Source organism: Heteronotia binoei, chromosome 8 (assembly GCF_032191835.1).
Source record: "Heteronotia binoei isolate CCM8104 ecotype False Entrance Well chromosome 8, APGP_CSIRO_Hbin_v1, whole genome shotgun sequence".
In the NCBI taxonomy this organism is placed as follows: Eukaryota; Metazoa; Chordata; class Lepidosauria; order Squamata; family Gekkonidae; genus Heteronotia; species Heteronotia binoei.
The window spans coordinates 33,991,454-34,014,142 of NC_083230.1; the positions used below are offsets into that span (position 1 = coordinate 33,991,454).

The 22,689-nt window shown below is 41.4% G+C and overlaps 1 protein-coding gene across 2 annotated transcripts in view; it reads left to right on the forward strand.

Moving 5' to 3' along the window:
* Positions 1–7,555: 7,555 nt before the first annotated feature.
* The window catches only part of TMEM168 (transmembrane protein 168), a 28,004-nt gene continuing 12,870 nt past the window's right edge, over positions 7,556–22,689 (forward strand). The window contains exons 1-3 of one of the 2 annotated variants that reach the window (XM_060244881.1): positions 7,556–7,646; positions 11,578–12,857; positions 14,801–14,943. In XM_060244881.1, coding sequence (XP_060100864.1) covers positions 11,721–12,857; positions 14,801–14,943 — 1,280 coding nt within the window. In that variant the 5' untranslated portion in view covers positions 7,556–7,646; positions 11,578–11,720. Of the gene's footprint in view, positions 7,719–11,577; positions 12,858–14,800; positions 14,944–22,689 lie in introns of both variants that reach the window. The other variant, XM_060244880.1, reaches the window with a different exon arrangement.

The window sequence follows — 22,689 nt, forward strand, 5'->3', positions numbered from 1 at the left end:
TTTTATATACAATTTCATGTATTATAGTGTCGCTTTATATTTAAGCATGTTTTTGTACTTCTGCATGTTTTGGGTTTTTTAAGTAGCCCCTGAATGACTAAACTTGATTACTGGTTTGGCTATTAATACAGTTACATTTGAAAACGAATCATAACATTTCTATCACTCTGACAAGGGCAACCTGATTCATCCATATGTCTTAGAACACAATAAGCAGAACAACATTCTGTGTGAGACAAGTAAGGTGAAGCTGTCTCACAGTGTAATCCTGTGCAAAGGAACTCTGCATAAGACTGTACTCCCAATCTGCCTGTCCCCCCCTCCCCCCAATTTGGTCCATTCTGCTACCATTTCCTGCATCCATAGTTGTTCACAGCCACTAGATTTAAGAGCTACAGGATAGCACCTGTAGTATTAAATAACAGCTGTTGGAAATAGCCTTGGTAGCTATTTTTATGAGCCTTTTTATGCAACACTCCTGTTTGCAGCAATTTTTATCCAGACAGAGCTGCTGCAGCATAGGTACTCATGCTGACTTCCAGTCCAATAGGGTGAGATTTCTTCCTTTCTCCAGTAGTGGGGGTCCACCATCTTATCCTATAGTTGGTTACTTTATATACATTACAAGGTAACAGACTTTCAGTCTTGCATAAAGAACTGTCATTGAAATATATGTTATTTAGCTATCCCTTGTTTAAATGAAACATTGCAATGTGAACTAAACAGAATAGATGGTGTCAGCAGATGATAGTCCTCTGAGGAGCACCATCTTTACCATCTCACCATTACCAACTCCATAGGCAAGTGGATGATGGATGAGCTTGCACCCTTGAAAACAGGGCAATAGTGGGCAATTTTGCGAGTTTGGCTCCTGGACCCATCATGTCCAGTATATTATCAGTTGACTCTCCAACAACAAAAACTAGTTGCTGACCAGACAGATTAATGCAAAGACTTTTTACTAAACTAAAAGGCTTCATTTTTTAAAATGTTGGATTAATTAAAGCTAATGTGTTGTGCTACATCTCTCATTTAAAAATACTGTTTACTTAATCTCTAAAGTGTGCTTTTATTAATATTAGGAAAAGGTTGCCAAGATTCCCTAGCATGGATGTATTGTTATGTGTGCGCTAATGTCATTTGTTTTCTTGTTCATTCAAATTAGCACCTATTCAAATCCAGGTCATGGTTATATGTAGATGAAATAGTTTAAAATCTGAATGGTAGAAGTCTGCCAGTAATGTCACCAATGGCTTGGTGAAGTGGAAAGTGTTGTGGGTCCTTGGTTAGGGGAGCTTTTTTTAATGTTTTTCAAATGCAGATACCACCTTCAGAGTCATTTACCCCCCAATAACAATATGTATGGTTATGGTTACTTAACAAGGGACTTCTTACTCTGCTTTGTTGGATTTTTACTTGACCTTCTTTGAAGTAAAATTTCCACGATGGCTGATTAGGTCTGGAAGGCTTCTCAAGCTTGACATTGTGCTAAGGAAGATACACTTAGTTCCATACAAGAAAGATAGCATACTACCAACTTTTGCATTTGTTTTTTTTCTTTTGTTTTACTAAGGTGTTTCATTTTTTTTTTTTTTGTGAAAGAGTGAATTAAAAAGTACAAACAGCTCTGAATGTGTTAGTGATGTGGAGTGTATTTTATCACGTGGTGCTACATAGTCTTGCAAAAGGATACACTATGTACAGTTATACTATAGAAGGCCTAAAATAAATGATAGGCCTGGGCCTGTCTGGGGTTATTGCGGGCACATGGCATGCACCTAGCTACAGCTCTTGCACATAAGCCCATTCCTAAAGCAGTTTCTTGTGTGATGGATGATAGGTCATTCCAGGTTTATATGCAACTTTTAAGATATGTTTTAACTTCCATTTTGCTTACAGTTGTATGCTTTATCAGCCCATAGAGAAAGAAAGAGGGAAACAAAAACTTAACCCCCCCCCAGAAAAAGAATTAAGAACTTGAAAGCTTAAATGGGCTCTAATGTTAAAATCAAATATACAAGATACTACAAATTATTAAAAAAACACATGCATTTATTACAAATTAGTTTTAAAACAATTATAGGACCAAATATAGCCTCAGTAGTCACTACACACTGTTACACTGGCTCCATATTTGAATCTCCTGGATCAATATAGGAAGGTACATAGTTGAAATACATTTTGAAGTACGTACATGAAACACATAGTACATTTTGGTTATACGTACCTGAGTTGGACACAAGGCAATGCCACATCATTGCCTTGAGTCACTGATATTTATCAAAATATAATTTTCACTTGGTCCTATATTGATTAATATTTAGTATTGCAATAAGAGCCTATGTGCAACATTTATGCTTGACCTATGTGCAACATTTATGCCTGAAGAATGCTGATCGGCCAAAATGCAATGCTTTTAGGGTTGCATAAGGTCCCAATTGTGCATATTGTATGATTTGTATTTCTTATTGAGGCTTTATTTGAGCCCATAACTGTTTTAGTGACAGCTGTACAGAGAATAGGATAAACAGGCAAATACAGTAACTTTGATCATACATGTGAGAGCCTATTTCCCTTAGTTGTCACTTCTTCCCAGTAACCCATTGGGGGAAGTCCCAAACACAGAGACTTCTCAGTAGAAGTCTTTAAAAAGAAAACTTTGGTCTGCTCAGCTAGGAAAAAACTCAATGAATGCTGGAGAAACTCTAATGTTCCAAGAAGCTAAAGATGAAACCTGTCATCTTTTTAAAAAGAATATTTAAAAAACTTCCTCTGCCTACCTAGGAAATTATATTGCTCAGGGTCTCTAACCTTGAATGGTTTTAATTCTTGGAAAAGCCAAAAATGCATCAATAATTGTTTTTTTAAAAGTTGCTTTCCTTAGTTGGAAAGGAACGCTTTGTGTTCTCAGGCTGCAAATACTTAAGGGTTACAATGTCACAACAAGACACAGATGGCAGTCTTATTTTTTTCCTCAGACACCGCCTTCCCAGAAAGGAACCCTACATGCCTGGAGTCACTGCCACTGAAGGGTAGAATGTCTCAAAAACATCAAGGATGGCAACCGTAATGCCTCCCTTTAGCTGGCAGACCACGCCAGGTGCAGTACAAAATGCTGAAAAGTGAGATGTACTAAAAGGAATGACACAATTGCCCATTGGAAACAATGAGAGAAGCTTAAAGGCCTATTGGAAATAATGGGAGTCAGGAATGCCAATTGACTTGCATGGGCTACATTGAAATACATTACAGTGCAAGATGAGTTGAAAAGGGTATGGAATGGGTTCTTCATTAAGGACTCTGGGCTCAGATAGACTACTCAGGACTGGAATGACAGTCCCTAAGATTAATAGATGTCTTCTGGGATTGGAATAACAACCCCCAGAGTGAAATGACAGTCACTGGAAGTAGCAGTAGTGTTCTGGGACTGGAATGACAGGCCTCAGAGTGGAGTGACAGCCCCTCAGGATAGCAGGAGTGTTCTGGGACTAGAATGTCAGGTCCCAGAATGGAAAAACTGTCCCTGAAAGTACCAAGAATGCTTGGACTAGAATGACAGCCCCCGGCATGGCATGCCAGTCTCGGGGGTTAGGAGCTGTGTTCTGGGACTGGGATGATAGCCCCTGTACTGAAATGACACACTAGAAGTAGCAGAAGCATTCTGGGACTGCAATAACAGGCCCCAGAGTGGACTGACAGTCTGTGGTAGTAGAAGTAGTATTCTGGGATAGGAATGGCAGGTACCAGGGTGGAGTCACCGCCCTTGAGGGTAGCAGAAGTGATCTGGGTCTGGAATGACATGCCTCAGAGTGCAATGAAAGCACCTGGAAATAGCAGAACTCTGGGCCTGGAATGACAGGTTCCAGAGTAGAATGGTAGTCCCTGGGGGTGGGAGATGTGTTCTGGGACTGCAGTAACAGGCCAGAGTGAAATGACAGTCCCTGGAAGTAGCAAAAGCAATCTGAAACTAGAATGACAGGCCCTAGAGTGGAATGGCAGCCCCTGGAGGTAGCCGAACTGTTCGGCAATTGGAATGACAGGGCACAGAGTGGAATGGCAGCCCCTGGGGTAGCAGGAGTGTTCTCGGACTGCAATGACAACACCCAGCATGGAATGATAGTCCCTGGGGGGATAGGAGCTGTGATCTGGAATGAAGGAGCATAGAGTGGGATGACAGTCCTTGCTGGTAGGAGATGTTTTCTGGGACTGGAATGACAGCCACTAGAGTGTAGTACCCTGGAAGAGAATCTGTTCTGGGACTGGAATCTTTATGGGGTAACATCTTGTCATGATGTGAGATGGCCAGGCTGGACAATATTATGATGATATGGAAATTTTCTGAGTGCTGTTGAGTTGTCTGTTCATAAAATGTTTTTATTGTCTTTTATTGTTTTATTATGTTTTCCGCCCTGAAACCTACGGGGAATGGGCAGAATAGAAATATACTAAAATAAAATTTTAAAAATGGAATGACAGATTTCAGAGTGGAATGATGGCCCCTAGCAATAAAATCTGTGCTCTGGAGCTGGGATGACACCCAGTGTGGAATGACAGTTCCTAGGAACAGAATCAGTGCTCTGGGAATGGAATGGCTGCCCCCAGAGTGGAATGATGGGTCCTGGAAGTAATGCCAGTGCTCCACAATTGGAATCGCAAACTGTAGAGTCAAATTAAATGCTTTATGCTTTACTATATCTGGAAGCTGTGTAGCTATAGCCAAATCAACTCTACCTCAGTAATTATCCTGCCTGTCAGCTCCTCAGTTTCCTTACAAATTCATGAGGTTGATGTGAGCCACCTCCTCTGTTGTCAGTTATAAATCTTGCCTTGGCCGTCCCCCTTCCAATTCCAGTGTCCAGTTCTGGTGCCTTCCTGACCTCCATGTTCTCTGACCTCCATGTTCCTTGCACACTTTTGCTAATTCTGTTGACCACTGACCCAAAGCACCCTGTCCATAGTTTCTCTGTGAAAAATCCCACCCGGTACACTAGCTAAAGGGTCCCCACCTTTTTCGTGCCTGCAGCACCTTTGTGATTCTGATGCAGTGCAGTGGCTGCAGACAGAAAATACTGCTGCAAAGAGCTGGAGCCAGCCAGGAGCTACCTCAGGTTTTTTCCCCCTGAAGAAGAGAACAGGCTCATCTAGTACTATGCAAGGCTGCTGGCTGACATGGACAAAGAGGTAGTTGAGAAGCACTTGGCTGCATTGAATGAGTACAGATCCCCCCAGGCCAGATGGTATGCACCCAAGAGTGGCAAAAAACTTTCTAGAGAGCTTGCATAGCATTTGTCCATCATCTTCCAGACCTCTTGGCAGGCAGGAGATATGCCACAAGACAGGAGGAGGGCAGATGTTATTCAAAAAAAGGAGGAGGGATGACCTTTGTCCCAGGAAAGATACTAGAGCAGATTTAAAAGGGATCAATCTGTGAGCATCTAAAGGACAATTTGGTAATCTGGGGAAGTCAGCACTAATATTCCCTTTAAGCTGTGGAGCCCTGTGAACAAAAATTGTACTTTGTGAGCCACTGACATTAAAGTTTTGAGCTACTGCATAAATTAGTTTGCTCTGGAACCATTTTTCCTGAGCTAAGACAAAAATGTGTGAACCAGAGGTTAAAAAACTATGAGCTAGCTCACACTAACTCAGCTTAGAAGGAACACTGGTCAGCATGGATTGGTCCCCAACAGGTCCTGCTAGACTAACCTCATTTACTTTGATTGAGCTACAGCCTTACAGGATCAAGGGAGTGCTGTTGATGTTGTTTACCTAGATTTCAATAAATCTTTTGACTGGGTTGCGCATGATGTTCTGATGGGAAAACTAGAGGACTATGGCCTGGACTCCAGGATAGTTAGGTGGATAAGGAACTGGTTGGAGAACTGCACTCAAAGAGTAGTTGTCAATGGCATTTCATCTGAATGGAAGGTTTCCAGTGGTTCAGGATTCGGTTCTTGGCCCGGTACTTTTCAGTCTTTTTATAAATGATCTCGATGAGGGTGTGGAGGGGCTGCTCATTAAATTTGCAGATGGCACCAAATTGGGAAGAGCAGCAAACACACCAGAAGATACGGAATTCAACGAGATCTGAACACACTGGAAAAGCTGGCAGATGTGAACAAGATGCAATTTAACAAAGATAAGTACCAAGTTCTGCATCTGGATAACAAAAATGAGGAACAAGCATACTGGATGGGGATAATCTTCTGGGTAGCAATGTGCTACTTCCAGGGACTGTCATTGTACTCTGGGCCAGTCATTTCAGTTCCAGAACACATTTCCTAGACCCAGGGACCGTCATTTGATGCTGGGGCTTCCAGTCCCAGAGCATTTCTGCTACTTCCAGGGACAGTCATTCCAGTTTGGGGCCTATCATTCTGGTCCCAGGACAAAGTTCCTACACCAAGGGACTGTCATTCTGCTCTGAGGCCTGTCATTTCAGTCCCAAGAAAACATGTCCTACCCCCAGGGACTGACACACTTGTTGTTCCAGTCCCAGAAGACTTCTGCATCTTCCAGGGACTGTTGTTCCACTCTGGAGCCTGTCATTCCAGTCCCAGAAAACATCTCCAACCCCCACGTACCATCATTCCACTCTAGGACTTGTCATTCCACTCCCAGAACAATATTGCTACTTCCAGGGGCTGTCTTTCCATTCTGGGATCTGTCATTCCACCCCAAGGACCATCATTCCATGCTGGGTCCTGTCATTCCACTCCCAAAACACATCTCCAAACCCCAGGGACCATCATTCCACTGTGGGACCTGACATTCCACTCCCAGAATGCTTCTCCTACTTCCAGGAGCTGTCATTCCACTCCAGTCCCAGAACACATTACTCTCAGGGGCTGCCATTACACTCTGGGACCTGTTATTGCAATCCACAATGCTGCTATTTCTAGTCTGTCATTTCAATCTGGGGGCTGTCATTCCAGTCCCAGAACACAGCTCCTAACCCCAGGGACTGAAATTCCACTCTGGGGCCTGTCATTGCATTCCCAGAACTTTCCTGCTACTCCCAGGAGTTGTCATTCCAGTTTTAGAGTAATCTAACTGGACCCAGAGTCCTTAATGCAGAACCCATTCCACACTTTCTTTTCAACGTATCTTGTGCTGTAATGTATCTTCTCTCCTGCAAGCTAATAGGCATTCCTGACTCCCATTATTTCCAATGGGCCTTCAAGCCTCTCCCATGGTTTCCGATGGGCAATCCTGTCATTCCTTTTAGTACATCCCCTGAAACGTCGCAAAACCCCTGCAAGCGGTGGGGCTCAGCTGCGGAGGAGCGCATCCTATTCGACCGGTGCAAGGCGCTATGCAGGCAAGCTGTCAGGCAGCCTTTCTGAACACTCCCCCAGCTCTCCCGAGGCAGCTTCTGCCTTCCCACTCCAGGAAATTTCGTGTCCCATGAGGAATGCAAACGGTGTCTGCAAAACATGAGTCTGGATGAGCCTCCTTTTGGAGAGGACTTCCGAGCCCGGCAGCGTTGGGAAGTTGGAGCTTCGCAGGACTTCGACGCCCTGAGGCCATATAAATTGCGCGGTTTGAGCCGTCCCGCTCCCCGTACCGGACCCGGCCGGAAAGGAAGGGCCAAAATGGCGGCGGGCGGGGAACTTTTTATTATTTTTTAGGGCGAACAGCGCACGGTGAGTTTGGCGGTTGCCTAGCACAGCGTGGGCCTTCGTGGCGGCAAGCAACACTGAGGCGAAGAGGCAGAAGTGGGAAACTTACCGTAGTTAAGAGAGAAGCTGCGGCTTCTTACATCTTCGGCGTTCATTAGAACTCCCTGATGGGGAGACGTAAGACTCTAACCTGGGCTGCCAGTTTCTGCGTCCCCTGTTGCCTTTAGAGAGAAGAGCTTGTGCATATTTTTTGAATCCTTTTCTTTTAATATAACTGAGAGGGGGGAGGGGAGCGGACCACCCCGTCTCCTTCCTTCTCCACCCCAGATTGTATTGCTCATGAGCCACCTCTGAAAGGGACGGGATTTAACGGTACCTCTCGAAAAGGTGACAGGGCGGGGGAGAGGAGTTTAATATCTTCTGGTCTCTCTTTACTGTCTCTGACCCGTGACTGGCATAGCCGGATGCGGGCATCCTTTCAAGCAGGACGGTGATTCCAAACTGCCTGTTCCTTGACTTTTTACATTCTTCTGCTTTGAGGTAGTACCATTAGATTTTCTCATTTGGCTCTCAGTGTCTGAGTGTTTGCTTTGGGAGAGCAGCAGTAGTAGCCCCATCCAACCAGTCCGTGTTCACACATTCTTTTGCAAATGTACGCTCTTGTTTCTTCAGGAGGATTTCCTCACTCCCCACCGCTCCAACCTGGGGTGAACTCCCTACAGCACCTTTTCAGGGAGTTCATCAGAGCTGCTGTTTCAGACCAAGTGATCTGGGAGTATTTTGCATCTGAAGCAAAAACAGTTTCGATAGGCTTGCACTTTGTTGAGCTGGCACCTGATGATCTTAAATGGCTGTAGGCTTCTGTAACATATGTGTAATGCAGTGTGTTGCAAAGTTGCCCTGGCCTAGTCTCTAAACCCACTGAAATCAACAGGCTTTTGAAGTAAGAGTGCTCTGTTGAAGCTGCTCAAAAGCAAACTTAGGGGGTGTGAGTGGTAGAGCGATCCCAGTAGGCAGCCATGTTGGTCTGAAGTAGTAGAACAAAATAGGAGTCAATAGCACCTTTAAGACCAACTTAGTTTTATTCAAAACGTAAGCTTTCGTGTGCTGTAAGTACACTTCATCAGATGAGGAATCCGGCACAGTGAGCAGAGCCACAAATGGTAGGCAATGGCTCAGAATGTAAAATGGTACAGATTTAAGTTCCAGTGACAGAATAGTAAAATTATCTGGTAGGCAGTGGTTTAGAATGTAAAATGTAGAAAAGCTTTGTGTGCAGGAAGACAAGGGTTCAATACCTGACATCTCTATTTAAAAGGATCAGGTAGCGGGTCATATGAAAGACCTATCTGAGACTTTGCCTCTCAGAGTAGATAGTACTGACCTTATTCAGTGATCTGAGCAGCCATAATAGTGCTGGCCATTGTCCAGGGGCTGTTTGGATCTGATCAATCCAGCCAGGGCCACTGGGACTCAGCTTGCTGTAGTTGCCTTGCCAGCATCCTCTGGAACAGTGACTTACCAGGATCTTTTCTGGCCTTTGTGAGCCAGTCATTATACAACATGCAGTATTCATATTGATTTTGTATTAATTATGTTAGATTAACATAATTATGTTAGATTAAACTTCATCTCTGCAAAGAAATATAGAAAGATATATTTCCTCAGTTTTCAGTCATTGGTGTATTTAAAAACAGACCCCATGCTCTCATCATCAAGATTCCTGGACTGAGGCTGTATGTGGCTAGCCATTCTTCAGTTTAAGGCAGGTTATCACCACCCCATAAAAAAGTCTGCCAAGAAAGCGTCATGATGTGATGTCACCCCATGGCTCAGTAGCGACTCGATGCTTGCACAGGAAACTACCTTTGCCTTTATCTTGGTTGTATTAGTAGCTAGCCATTTTGTGGAAGAGAGAACAAAAGATAGAAAGGCATAGGCATGCCAAGTGTCTGCTTCTTGCTGGCAGTCTCCCACCAATAAGCAGTCCCAGCTGTTCTAATGTTGTGAGCTGGGGAGAGGGGGGGACACAGAAATTATGTTGGACTATGTGCCAGCATCATGTTCCAGGAAAAAAACATAGTTTCCAGAATATTGGTCAATACAGTGACGTCATGTCTGTGTGTTTGCCAGGATAATATAATAATAATAATAATAATAATAGATTTTATTTATATCCCGCCCTCCCCGCCTAGGCGGCTCAGGGTGGCTAACAACATTTCACACAATTAACATAAATAGATAAAACTTTAAATTTAACAATTAAAAAAAATTAAACATAAAAACCAGTTAATTAAGTTAAAATACATAATTCAAATTACATTAAATATATCTGGCAGCAATAAAATTGTTTGGCGCTGGTTCTGCCAGTTTAGATAGTTCCGTGATCGTATTATAGATGGCAGTTCTTTATTCTTAGCAACTCAGCAGTCGATATCAGCATAGGCTTGTCTGAAAAGGGCGGTCTTACAGGCCCTGCGGAACTGGTCAAGGTTCCGCAGGGCCCGCACTTCCTCCGGAAGTTGGATGTGATGTTGGTACATAACCCTGTGTATTGGCCTTGTTTCAACATTTTGTATTGCATATTGTTAGGTACTTTGAGATGTTTTTTGTTTGTTATGAAAAATAAAGTGAGATATAAATAATATTTATAATGTTATAATATCTACTCCTTGTGGAACGCCTAAAAATCAAATAAGTAATTGACAAAGCTACAAGAATAACTTTCTGTTGCATTTTTCAGGTAATGAATCTGGTGATTCTTCCATTATCTGTTACCCTCATAGAGTTCTGTTGCAAAACAAAGAGAGATCCTAAAATACAGCTTGGTTAAGAGCCATTTATTTAAATGCTTCTAAAATGGAAATTCAAGTGGAAGGATGAGAATTAAAGATGCGTAGAAACAAATGGAGTTCCTCAACTATTTACCATCACTTTTGCCCCATTAGAACATCTCTTCAATATGAACTCCATATTTACCCAATTACCCAATTACCCATCACTTTTGCCCCATTAGAACATCTCTTCAATATGAACTCCATATTTACCCAATTAGAACATCTCTTCAATATGAACTCAGAACTGAAAAGAATATTCATATAATTCAATAAACGATAGCAATTGGAAAGCCAGATCCAAAGATACTGTTTTGTTTTGACCTGCAGCTTTCTGGGAATTTTATTTTGAGCAGCTGGCATGTTGTAGTGGTTAAAAGCAGTGAATCTGGAGAATCGGGTTTGATTCCCCACTTCTCCGCAAGAAGCCAGCTGGGTGATCTTGGGTCACAGTTCTCTCAGAGCTCTCAGCCCCACCTACCTTAAAAGATGTCTTGTGGGGAGAGGAAGGGAAAGTGATTGTAAGCTGCTCTGAGGCTCCTTCAGGTAGTGAAGAGCAGGGTCTAAAAACCAGCTCTTCTGCTGCCACTAACCACCGCCACCATAAATAGTTTCATTAAGGCCAAATTGGTTTCTGTGAAATTTCATATTTTTGAGAAGTTTAAAATGTGAATTTTTGTAGGATATAATGAAAATTGCCCTGACTTGGATAGCTCAGGCTAGCCCAATCTCAACAGATCTTGGAAGCTAAATGTGGTTAGCCCTGGTCAGCATTTGGATGGGAGACTACCAAGGAATTCTGGGGTTGCTACTCAAAGGCAGGAAATGGCAAACCACCTCTGAACATCTCTTGCCTTGAAAATCATACTGGTTTGCCATAAATCATGTGCAACTTGTCAGCAAAAATTGTAAAATAAAATAAAGAAAAAAAATAAGTTCATAATTAGCTATCTTCTAAAAAAGACCCTTTGTATTATCCACTGTCACCATAAATCATCTAAACTTAATATAAATGATATCACTATAAAATACCTTAATGTTTAGCTATGTAAATATGCATGTGTATTGTATCTGTAAATTGATTTTAAAATACTAATTTTAAGTTGTGTTTGTTCTTCCAGAATTTCAGTAATCCTTGGCTGTTAATGATGAAACAACTCTGCATAAAGTTACTTTTGCATCAGAGTTCGTAGATGAAACCCAAGCAATTGTGTTGTATATATCTGTATTTGTGGAGTGATACAATTTTGACTAGTCAGCTTACATGTGTAAATCACTACGTTACTGCATTAGCCACTGCCTCTACGCAGCAATGACAAGACTGGAAGAAGCAAACCGAGAAGTGAGCATGCATTCTTCTGTCCGGTATTTGGGCTATTTAGCTCGAATGAATTTACTGGTTGCAATATGCATGGGCCTCTATGTCAGATGGGAGAAGAATGCAGATGCACTAATACTTGTGATTTTTATCCTGGCTCTTTTTGTTCTTGGAATTGCTAGTATACTTTATTACTATTTTTCAATGGAAACAGCGAGTTTAAGTCTTTCTAATCTTTGGTTTGGATTTTTACTTGGCCTTCTCTGTTTTCTTGATAATGATGCTTTTAAGAAGAGTGTGAAAGAAGAAGCAACCCAATATTTGCTCCTTTCCTCAATCATTATAAGGATATTGCATGCTTTAGTGGTGAGAATATCTGGCTGTATCCATCATCGACCCACTCTTCTAACAATGGTTGAGTTCCTGGAACTGGTTGGGTTTGCAATTGCCAGCACAACTATGTTGGTCCAAAAATCCATGAGTATTATCTTGTTGGTTGTGGCTTTAGCAATGCTCATTATCGATTTGCGGATGAAGTCTTTCCTTGCCATTCCAAATTTAGCAATCTTTGGCATCCTGGCCTCAGTATTGTTTTTTCCTTCCTTAGCAATACCCACAAATCCATTTGCCTTGGGATGCTTTTTTAGCTGCCTAATCACAGACCCTCTTCTTGATGTGTACTTCAGTGGACTTTCAGTTACAGAACGTTGGAAACCCTATTTGTTTCGTGGGAGAGCCTGTCGAAGATTTTCAGTCATCTTTGTTGGACTTATTGAGCTTGTTTCTTTCATATTATCGGCCTTCAAGCTTGGTGATTTGGATCTTTGGTATTTTGTGATACCAGGGTTTTCGATTTTTGGAATTTTCTGGATGGTCTGCCACATCATTTTTCTTATAACTCTTTGGGGATTTCATACAAAATTGAATGACTGTCACAAAATCTACTACACGCATAGGACAGAGAATAACAGCCTTGATAGAATCATGGCATCTAAAGGAATGCGTCATTTTTGTTTAATTTCTGAGCAACTTGTATTTTTCAGCCTTCTTGCAACAGCGATTTTGGGTGCTGTATGTTGGCAGGTATGCTATAAATTATTTAATCTTTCATTGCTACGTTATAGTATGCAACAGGTTATTATATCTGATGCTTATGACAGGGCTCTGGCTGCATGAAAAAAAATTATTCTCCGTGGAATCCTTTTTCTGCCCCATGTGGCTTATCTCATCCACAAAATATTGGCAGTTTATTACAGTTGTAAAGGCATCAAGCAGTGTTAGCTCAGCCTGAAGGGAACATTTTAAACAATTTGTATTTTAATTTGGAACCTAGCCACGTTACCATAATATATATACATACTGCGGGGCCGGATCGGGGGGGGGGGCAGAGGGGGGTGCTTGCCCCAGGTGCCACCGGAGGGGGGGGTGCCAAATTGGGTATGGAGTCCATTCTATTCTACGGGCCCATAAGGTAGAATGGGCCCATAAAGGGCCGCCATTTTTAAATGTTGCCCCCCCCCCTCAAAAAACATGTAGATTCGGTCCTGGCATACTGTGGTCGGCTATAGCACCATTTTCTAAAATACAGGAATATATTGCAAAATGCCTTGTGGTAGATGTGGGTGAATGGAATGGTGGCTTTTTATTACAATGTGATTTCAATTCAACACAACACATCCCTGAATTTACTCATTGTAGTCCCTGTCATTAGACACTGGGCACTGCTGCTTTCGGGGACTTTGGGCAGACTTGCAGCATTGTCCTTTATTTTCTCTGTAGGCAAAATGTCAACTTTTTGGTTGGACATTAAACTGTTCTTTCTATCATCTTAACTATGGGGTTTTTGTGGGGTTTTCTCATCAGTTCTGGCCCTGTACTACTTTGGTTTACCACATTTCAGTTTCAGTTTATTTCAGTTTATATCCCGCCCTTCCCACCGAGGCGGCTAAGGGCGGCTCACAACATATAAAATCTAATATAGAGTTTGGTTTTAAAAATACATCAATTTGCAGCAATTTAAAACAGTAAAATAGAAAACATATAGAACAAATGCTCTGTCAAAGTGCTACACTACAACCTTCCATAAAGATTCCAATGTCAGTTAATTATAGGCCAGCCAGAAGAGGGCTGTCTTACAGACCCTGTGGAACTGTCCAAGGTCCTGCAGGGCCCTCACCTCTTCCGGCAGCTGGTTCCACCAGCAAGGAGCCATTACTGAAAAAGCCCTGTTCCTGGTGGATTTCCGACGGGCCTCCTTTGGCCCAGGGATTACAAGCAGGTTTTGAGAGCTCGATCTCAGTACTCTCTGGGGAACATGATTTCCACATGCATTTTTGTGCCTCTTGTTTTTGCTTCTTTTGTTGTTGTTTGTTTTTCTAGTCCTTCCAAGACCACTTTTACCTGGAAGCTGCTTTTTAGTAATCTCTTTCTTGGTGCATAATGTTTCTCTTGGTTTTCTTTGTTCCTCCTACTCCCACCAACCTCCATCCTACATTTCCTCCTACTCCCACCAACCTCCATCCTACTTTTCATCATCAAACCACTCCCTCTCCCCCCCCCTCGGCCTGAAGATGTGTGATTGACATTTCTTTCTTTGAAAAAATGCAACCCTTGTATTGATATATTGATATAGGCAATTGATATAAGTATGCACCCAAAAAGTTTAAGTTTAGCAGGTTCCCTAAATCCTCAGCTTTCATTTTAAAAATAGAAAAAGTAAGTCTCTGTCCTCTTCCCTTGCAGACACATGGTTTTTTCCCTTATATCTCTGTGAGGGAAGGGGCTACAGCCTTGTTTTATTTTTATTTCTTTTTTAATGAAAGCTGAGGATTCAGAGAACCTCAGCCTGTCTTCATCAAGTTGTGGAATTCAGTCTGATTTTCATAGTCATACAAGTGCCTTGGTTTTCTGTACAACTTTAGAATGAATTGCATTTGTCCAAGATGACAGGAAAAATTCTGAAGTAGGAATTTTCATTTAAATTTGCAAACTGGTACTATCTAAATGCATCTCTCTCTTTTTGGTAGAAATCCAATGGAATCTTCATGAGTGTGTTTCTGATAGTCTTGCCACTTGAATCCATGGCTCATGGGTTATTTCATGAACTGGGAAATTGTCTGGGAGGAACATGTGTAGGATATGCAGTAGTGATTCCTACCAATTTCTGCAGGTATGATATTGATTAACTGTACAGAAAATACAAATGTTATGAAGATTGTTGGAACACTCATTGTACCAGTGTGTCTTTTTACAAAAAAATGCTAATTTGTTAACTAAGTTTATATAAGCTTTCACTTTTTCCTTTCCCCTTTCTTAACATATGTAAAAGCTAGTAGTTGATGTATAAGTAGTGGATGTATAATTACTTTACATTTAAATTGACTCCATGGCAGCACACCAGAATTATTCTGACTATACTGAAATGAGGTTGACAACAAGCTTGGAGGAAAATGTCCTGTCCATTTAATAAAAGCTTAATGTGTGGAAATGGGTAGGTGAAGCTTTTCCTGGCACGGCCCTCCCCTCCACCTAAAAATTCTGGCTATGGGCCTGCTCTGTGCTAAAACCTTTCTCTGGGATTGGTAGGCTTAAACAGAATGTGCTGAATTTTTGACAGCTTTGTGTTCAGTGATGGAATCCTACTTCAGAGCTATTGGAATATAATGTTAATTACAAAGAGAATACGGTCAGCAGTAGCAAAAGATTTCAGTATTAGAGGAAACAGGCAAGCCGTCTTTCAACTGGTCTCTGTTCTAATACATTTTAACAAGTTGATCTGACTGTATTTTCCCATACCTTTAATTTCTCTGTGACAGGAGGGGCAGAATGATTGCTTTTGTTCATGGTAATTTCTTCCTGGCCTGCTATTTGTACATCTAGCTCAGAGTTCTTAAAAGAATAACTTCATAAGATTCAGGGTAAATTATATGAAAAATAAATATGTCCTTTGAGTTGAAACTTGCATTCTGCTGCATTCCCTTACAGCAAATGAATCTGTTTTAAAAGAACATTGTTCATGCAATGTAATGGCCTGTCTATTTCAGTGCAGCTGTCTTCACTAACTGCAGTAAAAAATTGATTGGCATCAGTGTTTCTACTGTACTAACACAGCATCCCATTAGGGATTTTAAAAGCTCTTCCAAACTTCTGTTAAATATATTTTCCTTGTATTTCTTCTGAGAACAGTGCTGTTAACTATTCTATTTATGCTTCTTTATTTATTCACTGAAGAATGAGCTTATGGTTTTCAAGCTGACCAAGTACAAGGTATGATACTCTAAAATTAGTGTTGTGTACTAGAAACCCCTTGTATTTTTGGAAAGTAGGTGAGTATTGAGGCAAGAAGCACAGATGCAGGCTCAAAACTTTAGAGCCTGGGGAGGGATTGTCACTCCTTGAGGCTATACCTACTGCTTTGCTAAGGTCAGAGCTTGGCCTGCCCTCAGTCGAAGCCCATGCCCATTTCATAATTTTAAAATCATGGAAGAAAAACCAATCGACTAACAGTGGTTTACTTAGTAATTCTAGCTGTCATATTTTGTTAGGCAGGGACAAAACTCATTCTGATTTCCTTTCTGGCATAATCACTCATGTATTTATTTACTTGATTTATGGATCACCCAATCTCTGCTACTGCAGGGCTCTGGACGATATACAAAGGCATTAAAAACATGTCAAGTAATAACGTAGAACAGAATTAAAAGTTAAAAATTAAACAGAATTAACTATCTTTATAACACTATAAAGATAAATAGCAGATACTAATAACATAATTTCCTGATTTGCAGACAGGAGGGGAGGGGGCGAAGCAAGTATGAAGAACAGGGGCAGATGCCAGCCAAAATGGAAACTGTCACTATCCTCAAATAAAAGCCTGGTGGAACATCTCTGCCTTGCAGGCCCTGCAGAATGATAGGGTCTCACAGGGCCCTGATATAATTTGGCAGAGAGTTCCACAAGGTTGGGACCAGGACCAAGATGCCCTAGACCTGGTTGTCTTTAGGTCCAGGAAACACCAGTTATGGATAGTGCCAGCAGAAGTAATAAAAATAACAGCTGAATCTGATGAAGAGAGAGGGATGTCATATAACCAACTGATAAAGATTCAAGGTGATAAAGTAGAATTAAAATCTGCAGAAGAGTTAAATAACAAGTATGACTGGTTTCATATGCAACAAATAAAAAGCTTGATGGAAAATGATATTAAATCTGTTGGAATTAGACATGAGCAAACGGAATTGGAAAAGTTTCTATTTGGAGATAATGAAAAATTAATGTCGAAAATATATAAATTATTGTTGAAATGGTCTACAGAAGAAGAAGTAGTGAAATCTCAAATGATTAAATGGGCAATTAATGTAAACAAGGAAATACAAATGGATACATGGGAATATCTTTGGAAGAACTCGATGAAAATATCAACATGTCAGAGTATTAAAGAGAACTGTTTCAAGATGATGTATAGGTGGTATATGACTCTGAAAAAACTGGCAAAGATAAGTAAAAAAATGTCGGATAGATGTTGGAAATGTAAGAAACATGAAGGTTCTTTTTACCATATGTGGTGGACTTGTGGAAAAGTGAAAAAGTTTTGGCAAATGATACAACAAGAAATATCTCAAATTTTGGGATATGATTTTAAGAAAGTTGCAGAGACTTTTCTGTTGGGCTTACAAATGGAAAAATTTCCAAAAGAAGATAGAACTCTAATTTGGTACTTGCTTTCAGCTGCTAGGACATTATATGCGCAGTTATGGAAACAAGAAAAAATACCAGAGAAATGGGATTGGATTGTGAAAGTTTTATCATGGAGTGAGATGGATAAACTAACAAGAACTTTAAGAGACTATGATTTGGAAGTGTTTAAAAGGGAATGGAAGAAATTTAGAGGATATATAGAAAAAGAGTGGAATTTGAAAGGACATTGGGCAATTCTTTAACAATGAATTTAAGAAAAGGGGGAAATTGAACCTTGATGGGTTAAGGGTACCTTTATAAGTGAACTTAAGTATATAACATCGGCGGAAGTCTAGTAAAGGAGGGAGGGGGGATTAGAAAAAATATCATATGGGTTAGGGATAGTAATGACATAATTAAATATTGTTAATATATGTTATTATTAATAAATTGTTTTAAACAAAAAGGAAACACCAGTTATACTATCCCCAATGATCTGCTCCATCTATTGGGGAATAATTTGGATTGAAAGGAATGGGTATTTAAAGGGGATTCTATAATTGATAATACTACTATTTTCCATCAGAAGTTTGCCCCATAGTATAAAACCATAAAGAACACTCATTCTAGAGCTTTCTACTTGATCAGTTTGACAGCTCATAGCTTAAGAATGGCATTTACAGTGTTGCAATTCCAAACAGTGCCAACTGAGTTTCTAAAAGGTCATGATGGCAACATTCCAGTTGACCAACACATATCTCTGTGCAACAGCTCCATGGAAGTTCCACCACATTATATTTTGTTTTGCCTTCTATATTTGGGCCCTAGGAGTAAATTCCTGGCTAAGATTCTGGTTGATCTACAGTTTTTCTCAGATTCTGAAAAACTAGCTTTTATGCTTTCTGATGTGGAGCTTTCTGTCTCCTACAGACAACCCCGTAGGCAGGATTTGAAGAATTGGGGGGCCCTGATTTTTTTCAGGGGGCACATAGTGGCCCCAACCTCTATGGCCTTCTCTCCTACCACCGCTGAAGAGGAAAGCTGCCAGCTCGCTGCCATACAGCCTCCCCCCTCCCCACAGCTGCCCCAAGGTGATCCCTTTCCACCCCTCTTTCAGCAGCTCTGGTGGGAAGCTACTCAGAGGTTTAGATACGTGCCGCACGGTCTCCTGCCCTTACCTGTAGCATGATCCAGCTAGGCAAGCCCGGCAGGACAAGTGTGTGTGGGGGGGTGGAAGGCACCACCAAATCGCAACTGACTTCTGGGCTACAAGACCTCCAATTTGGATTTCTTTCTGTCAGAGGGCGAGCTGAGGCTGCCCAAGCAGCTCCCACCCTCACTCAGGTGGCCAGTGAGACCAGGCGAGAAAACCCCTGCAGGCAAACATCACCTTTCCACTGATCCCCAGCCCCGGACTGCAGCCAGGACCTCCACTTGTGTGCACCAGCCTACCCTACCCTGTCCTGTCTGCAATGGAGCCATTTGCCCCCTACCCCCGCCGCCCCACTTGAGGGCCAGAACAGCCTCTTCTTGCAGGCACCCTCTAGCCCAACGTCAGCCCAATGTGGAGCTTAACTTTCAGTCCTGGATGTTGAAAGTGCCCTGTTGTTTCTGCTTGCTGAGGGGTCAGAGATTTCTTCCAGCCCCTAAGCAAGCAGAAGCAACTTGGAGCTTAACTTTCAGTCCTGGGCGCTGAAAGTGCCCCATTGATTCTGCTTGCTGAGGGGTCAGATTTCTTCTATCCCCTAAGCAAGCAGAAGCAACAAGGAGCTTAACTTTCAGTCCTGGGCTCCAAAAGTGCCCTGTTGTTTCTGCTTGCTGAGGGATCAGAGATTTCTTCCAGCCCCTAAGCAAGCAGAAGTAACAGGGAGCTTAACTTTCAGTCCTGAGGGCTGAAAGTGCCCTGTTGTTTCTGCTTGCTGAGGGGTCAGAGATTTCTTCCAGCCCCTCAGCAAGTAGAAGCAAGGTGGAGCTTAACTTTCAGTCCTGGGCTCCCAAAGTGCCACGTTGTTTCTGCTTGCTGAGGGGTCAGAGAATTCTTCCAACCCCTAAGCAAGCAGAAACAAGGTGGAGCTTAACGTTCAGTCCTGGGCTCCGAAAGTGCCCCGTTGTTTCTGCTTGCTGAGGGGTCAGAGAATTCTTCCGGCTACTAAGCAAACAGAAGCAATTGGGTATGATCACGTCCCCTGAGCAAGCAGAAGCATCGGTGTATGATGACGGCAGAATGGAGAAGGATGCAGCCGAGGCACTGGAGGCTGGTTAGGGGGCCCAAGTCAGGGGGCCCTGCCTAGCAGTTAGGGGGCTGTGCCCCCACAGGCCCCCTCATAGCTATGGGCCTTCCTACAGATGGACTTTTTTTGCTCTGGCAGCCACGATGATTAGAGGGAATAGTGCCTTTTAAAATGTCTCCAAGTAAAATGTTCTTGTTGTATTGAGCTGAATGTGAGCTGAGGTTTTAGAATTTTATCTTTGTCTATTTGTAAATATGTTTTTAAATATTTTAATGTTTCAAATGTGTTTTAATTGTAAAGGCCAATGGCCAGGGATAATGAACGAACTGGTGTAGAACGCTGTGTCTAATAGCCAATTGGGCTGGTGGAGAATGGAGAGGAAGGTGTTCTTCTAGACCAGGGGTGGAATTCTATCAGGAACTCCTTTGCCTATTAGGCCACACACCCCTTGATGTAGCCAATCCTCCAAGAGCTTACAAGGCTTTTTTGTAAGCTCTTGGAGGATTGGCTACATCAGGTGGATGTGGCCTAATATGCAAATGAGCTTCTGCTAGAATTCCACCCCTGTTCTAGAACTATAGAATAATGATTCAAAATACCCCCAAAGAACATAGGCTGGTACTCATAAATTGGCAAACCTGCAACTGTGGAGCACCTCATTGGGTAGATATAGAATAGATTCTAGCCTAGGCTTCTCCATAGCATAATTCTCTACGAATGGGAGTGAAGAACCCTGTGGATGAACAGAATGCACTCCCATTCATGTGGTCTATTCCCCCCCCCCTGTTCTAACTGCAGCCCCTTTCCCAATGTTCTGGGGGTTCCCCATTTTTCAGGAGCAGCTTTTAGAGGGCACTAGGGGCTTCAGTGGAAAGGAGTTGGTTGAAAGCCTCTTTGCTCAAGTGAAATTTCACTTGCAATTCTTTGGATTCTATCCAACATTAAGATGTTACATTTCTGAAAAGCAATGGGGAGAGAAATGGTTTTTTTTCCCTATATGCCATACTTTCTTTACAAACCTAAACCCATTTTACCATTTTTTGCATCATTTAGAACTCAGAAAGCTTTTGTAACCATATTGTTTGACAGATTTAGAAATATACATATCTTTGTTTTCTGCAAGCAAAAAAATGGTCAGTAAAATTAGTAAAAATCAGTTTTTTCATCTTGGTCATTAATTTGTCAGTTTTTAAAAACAAATAGTCAAGTCAGTATTTCTTGTTTTCATGAATGCAATTTGTGGCATTTTTTGTTTTTGCTACTCCATTCTGGGGAAAATATGACGACTTCCCAGTGAGAAGACATTCTTTTTATGTTTTTAAAATCTGGATGCATTTTGACTGATGAAAGAGCCAGCATATCAGAGAGAACTTTGAATGCCCACCTGATGGTCAAAGAAACTTTATATCATTTTATACAAAAACTTGGTATACCATGCTAATATCACACAGGAGCTTTTACAGATGGCAAGAGCAGTTCATGTTCATTACAAGCAATATTGTGATGAACAGCATGCCATTAAAGAGAGGGAGCAAAAGGAAAAGGAAAGGAAAAGGCAGGTGAGTTAGAAAGGTTTTAGAGGATAGACAGTGAAGAGGATGGAAGCAGAACTGAAAAGGCTTAGATAAAAGCCCCTGAATTGGGGGGGGGGGGCGTGAATCCCACACCAACTGGAGGCTTGGCTAAGTAGAAAAAGCAATGTAAGAAGAGTACAAGAAAAAAAGCTTGTGGATGCAGTGCAGAAAACTGTTATAGAATCAGAGTTGGAAGGGACCTCCGGGGTCATCTAGTCAAACCTCCTGCACAATACAGGAAACTCACAAATACCTCCCCCACATTCATACATCCCCAGTGACCCCTGCTCCATGCCTAGAAGATGGCAAAAAACCTTTGGATCCCTTGCCAAACTGGCCTGGAGAAAAATTGCTTACTGACCCCAAAGTTACAATCAGCATTTCCCTGGAAGTGTAAGAAAGAGCCACAAGAACTAAGCATTGATTCAACCCTTCCTGCCCTGCTTCTCATGATCTGCCTAATTCACAGAATCAGCATTGCTGTCAGGTGGCCATCTAGCCTCTGCTTAAAAACCTCCAAGGAGGGAGAGCCCACCACCTTCCGAGGAAGCCTGTTCCACTGAGGAACTGCTCTAACAGTCAGGAAGTTCTTTCTGATATTTAGCCGGAAACTCTTGATTTAATTTGTTGAGAAAAGAAGTTGTTATCTTTTTTCTGCTAAAAACCAAAGATAAAGTAAAACCAAAGACAAGTCTTACCTTAAAGTAATTATGTTTTGTTCTCATAATAATTTTATGTATTATTTTAATGTTTTGCTGCTTTTATTATCTGCAGTATATGATTACTTTTAAAAGGAGGTTTTTTTGCCTTAAATTTTGTACAATTATGAAAACATTATCCTGTCTTCATAAAATAGGGCTTTTTTCGATAAAAAGGTGTGTGATAGCTGGCAATGGGGATAGTGGAAGCCAGATAATAATTTCTTTTTTACAATGAAGTCCCAGTTTTACTTTTAAAATGCTAATTTATCAATTGGCTGCAATTAAATTGTTCAGTAATTTGTCAGTTTTTGGCCAGGGTTTTTTTTTGGGGGGGGGGGTAGATTTTTGGTCAATAAAATCAGTAATTTTGACCCTTTGACTAGTTTCCACCACTGAAATGTGAATATTCCAATGCATGAGAGTGAGTGCTACAAACTGCTGCACCCGGTTCTACCTTCTCATGTGCATCTTAGTTTTTGCCATCTGAGAGGCAGGAAAAATAACGGTTAAAATTAGAAAATATCTTTGGTGGAAAATAAAGTGTATTATTTGAACAGAAAACAATCTTATACAAGGGTCTAACTGCATATTAGGATATTGTATTGCATTTTATAATACTGGAAGTGCCAAACTATTCAACAGTGTATTTTCATCCTACACTATAAAACATTATTATTACAGAATTAATTGAATTTAAGTTATCAACGTATTTTTGGAAACATTCTGTATATTT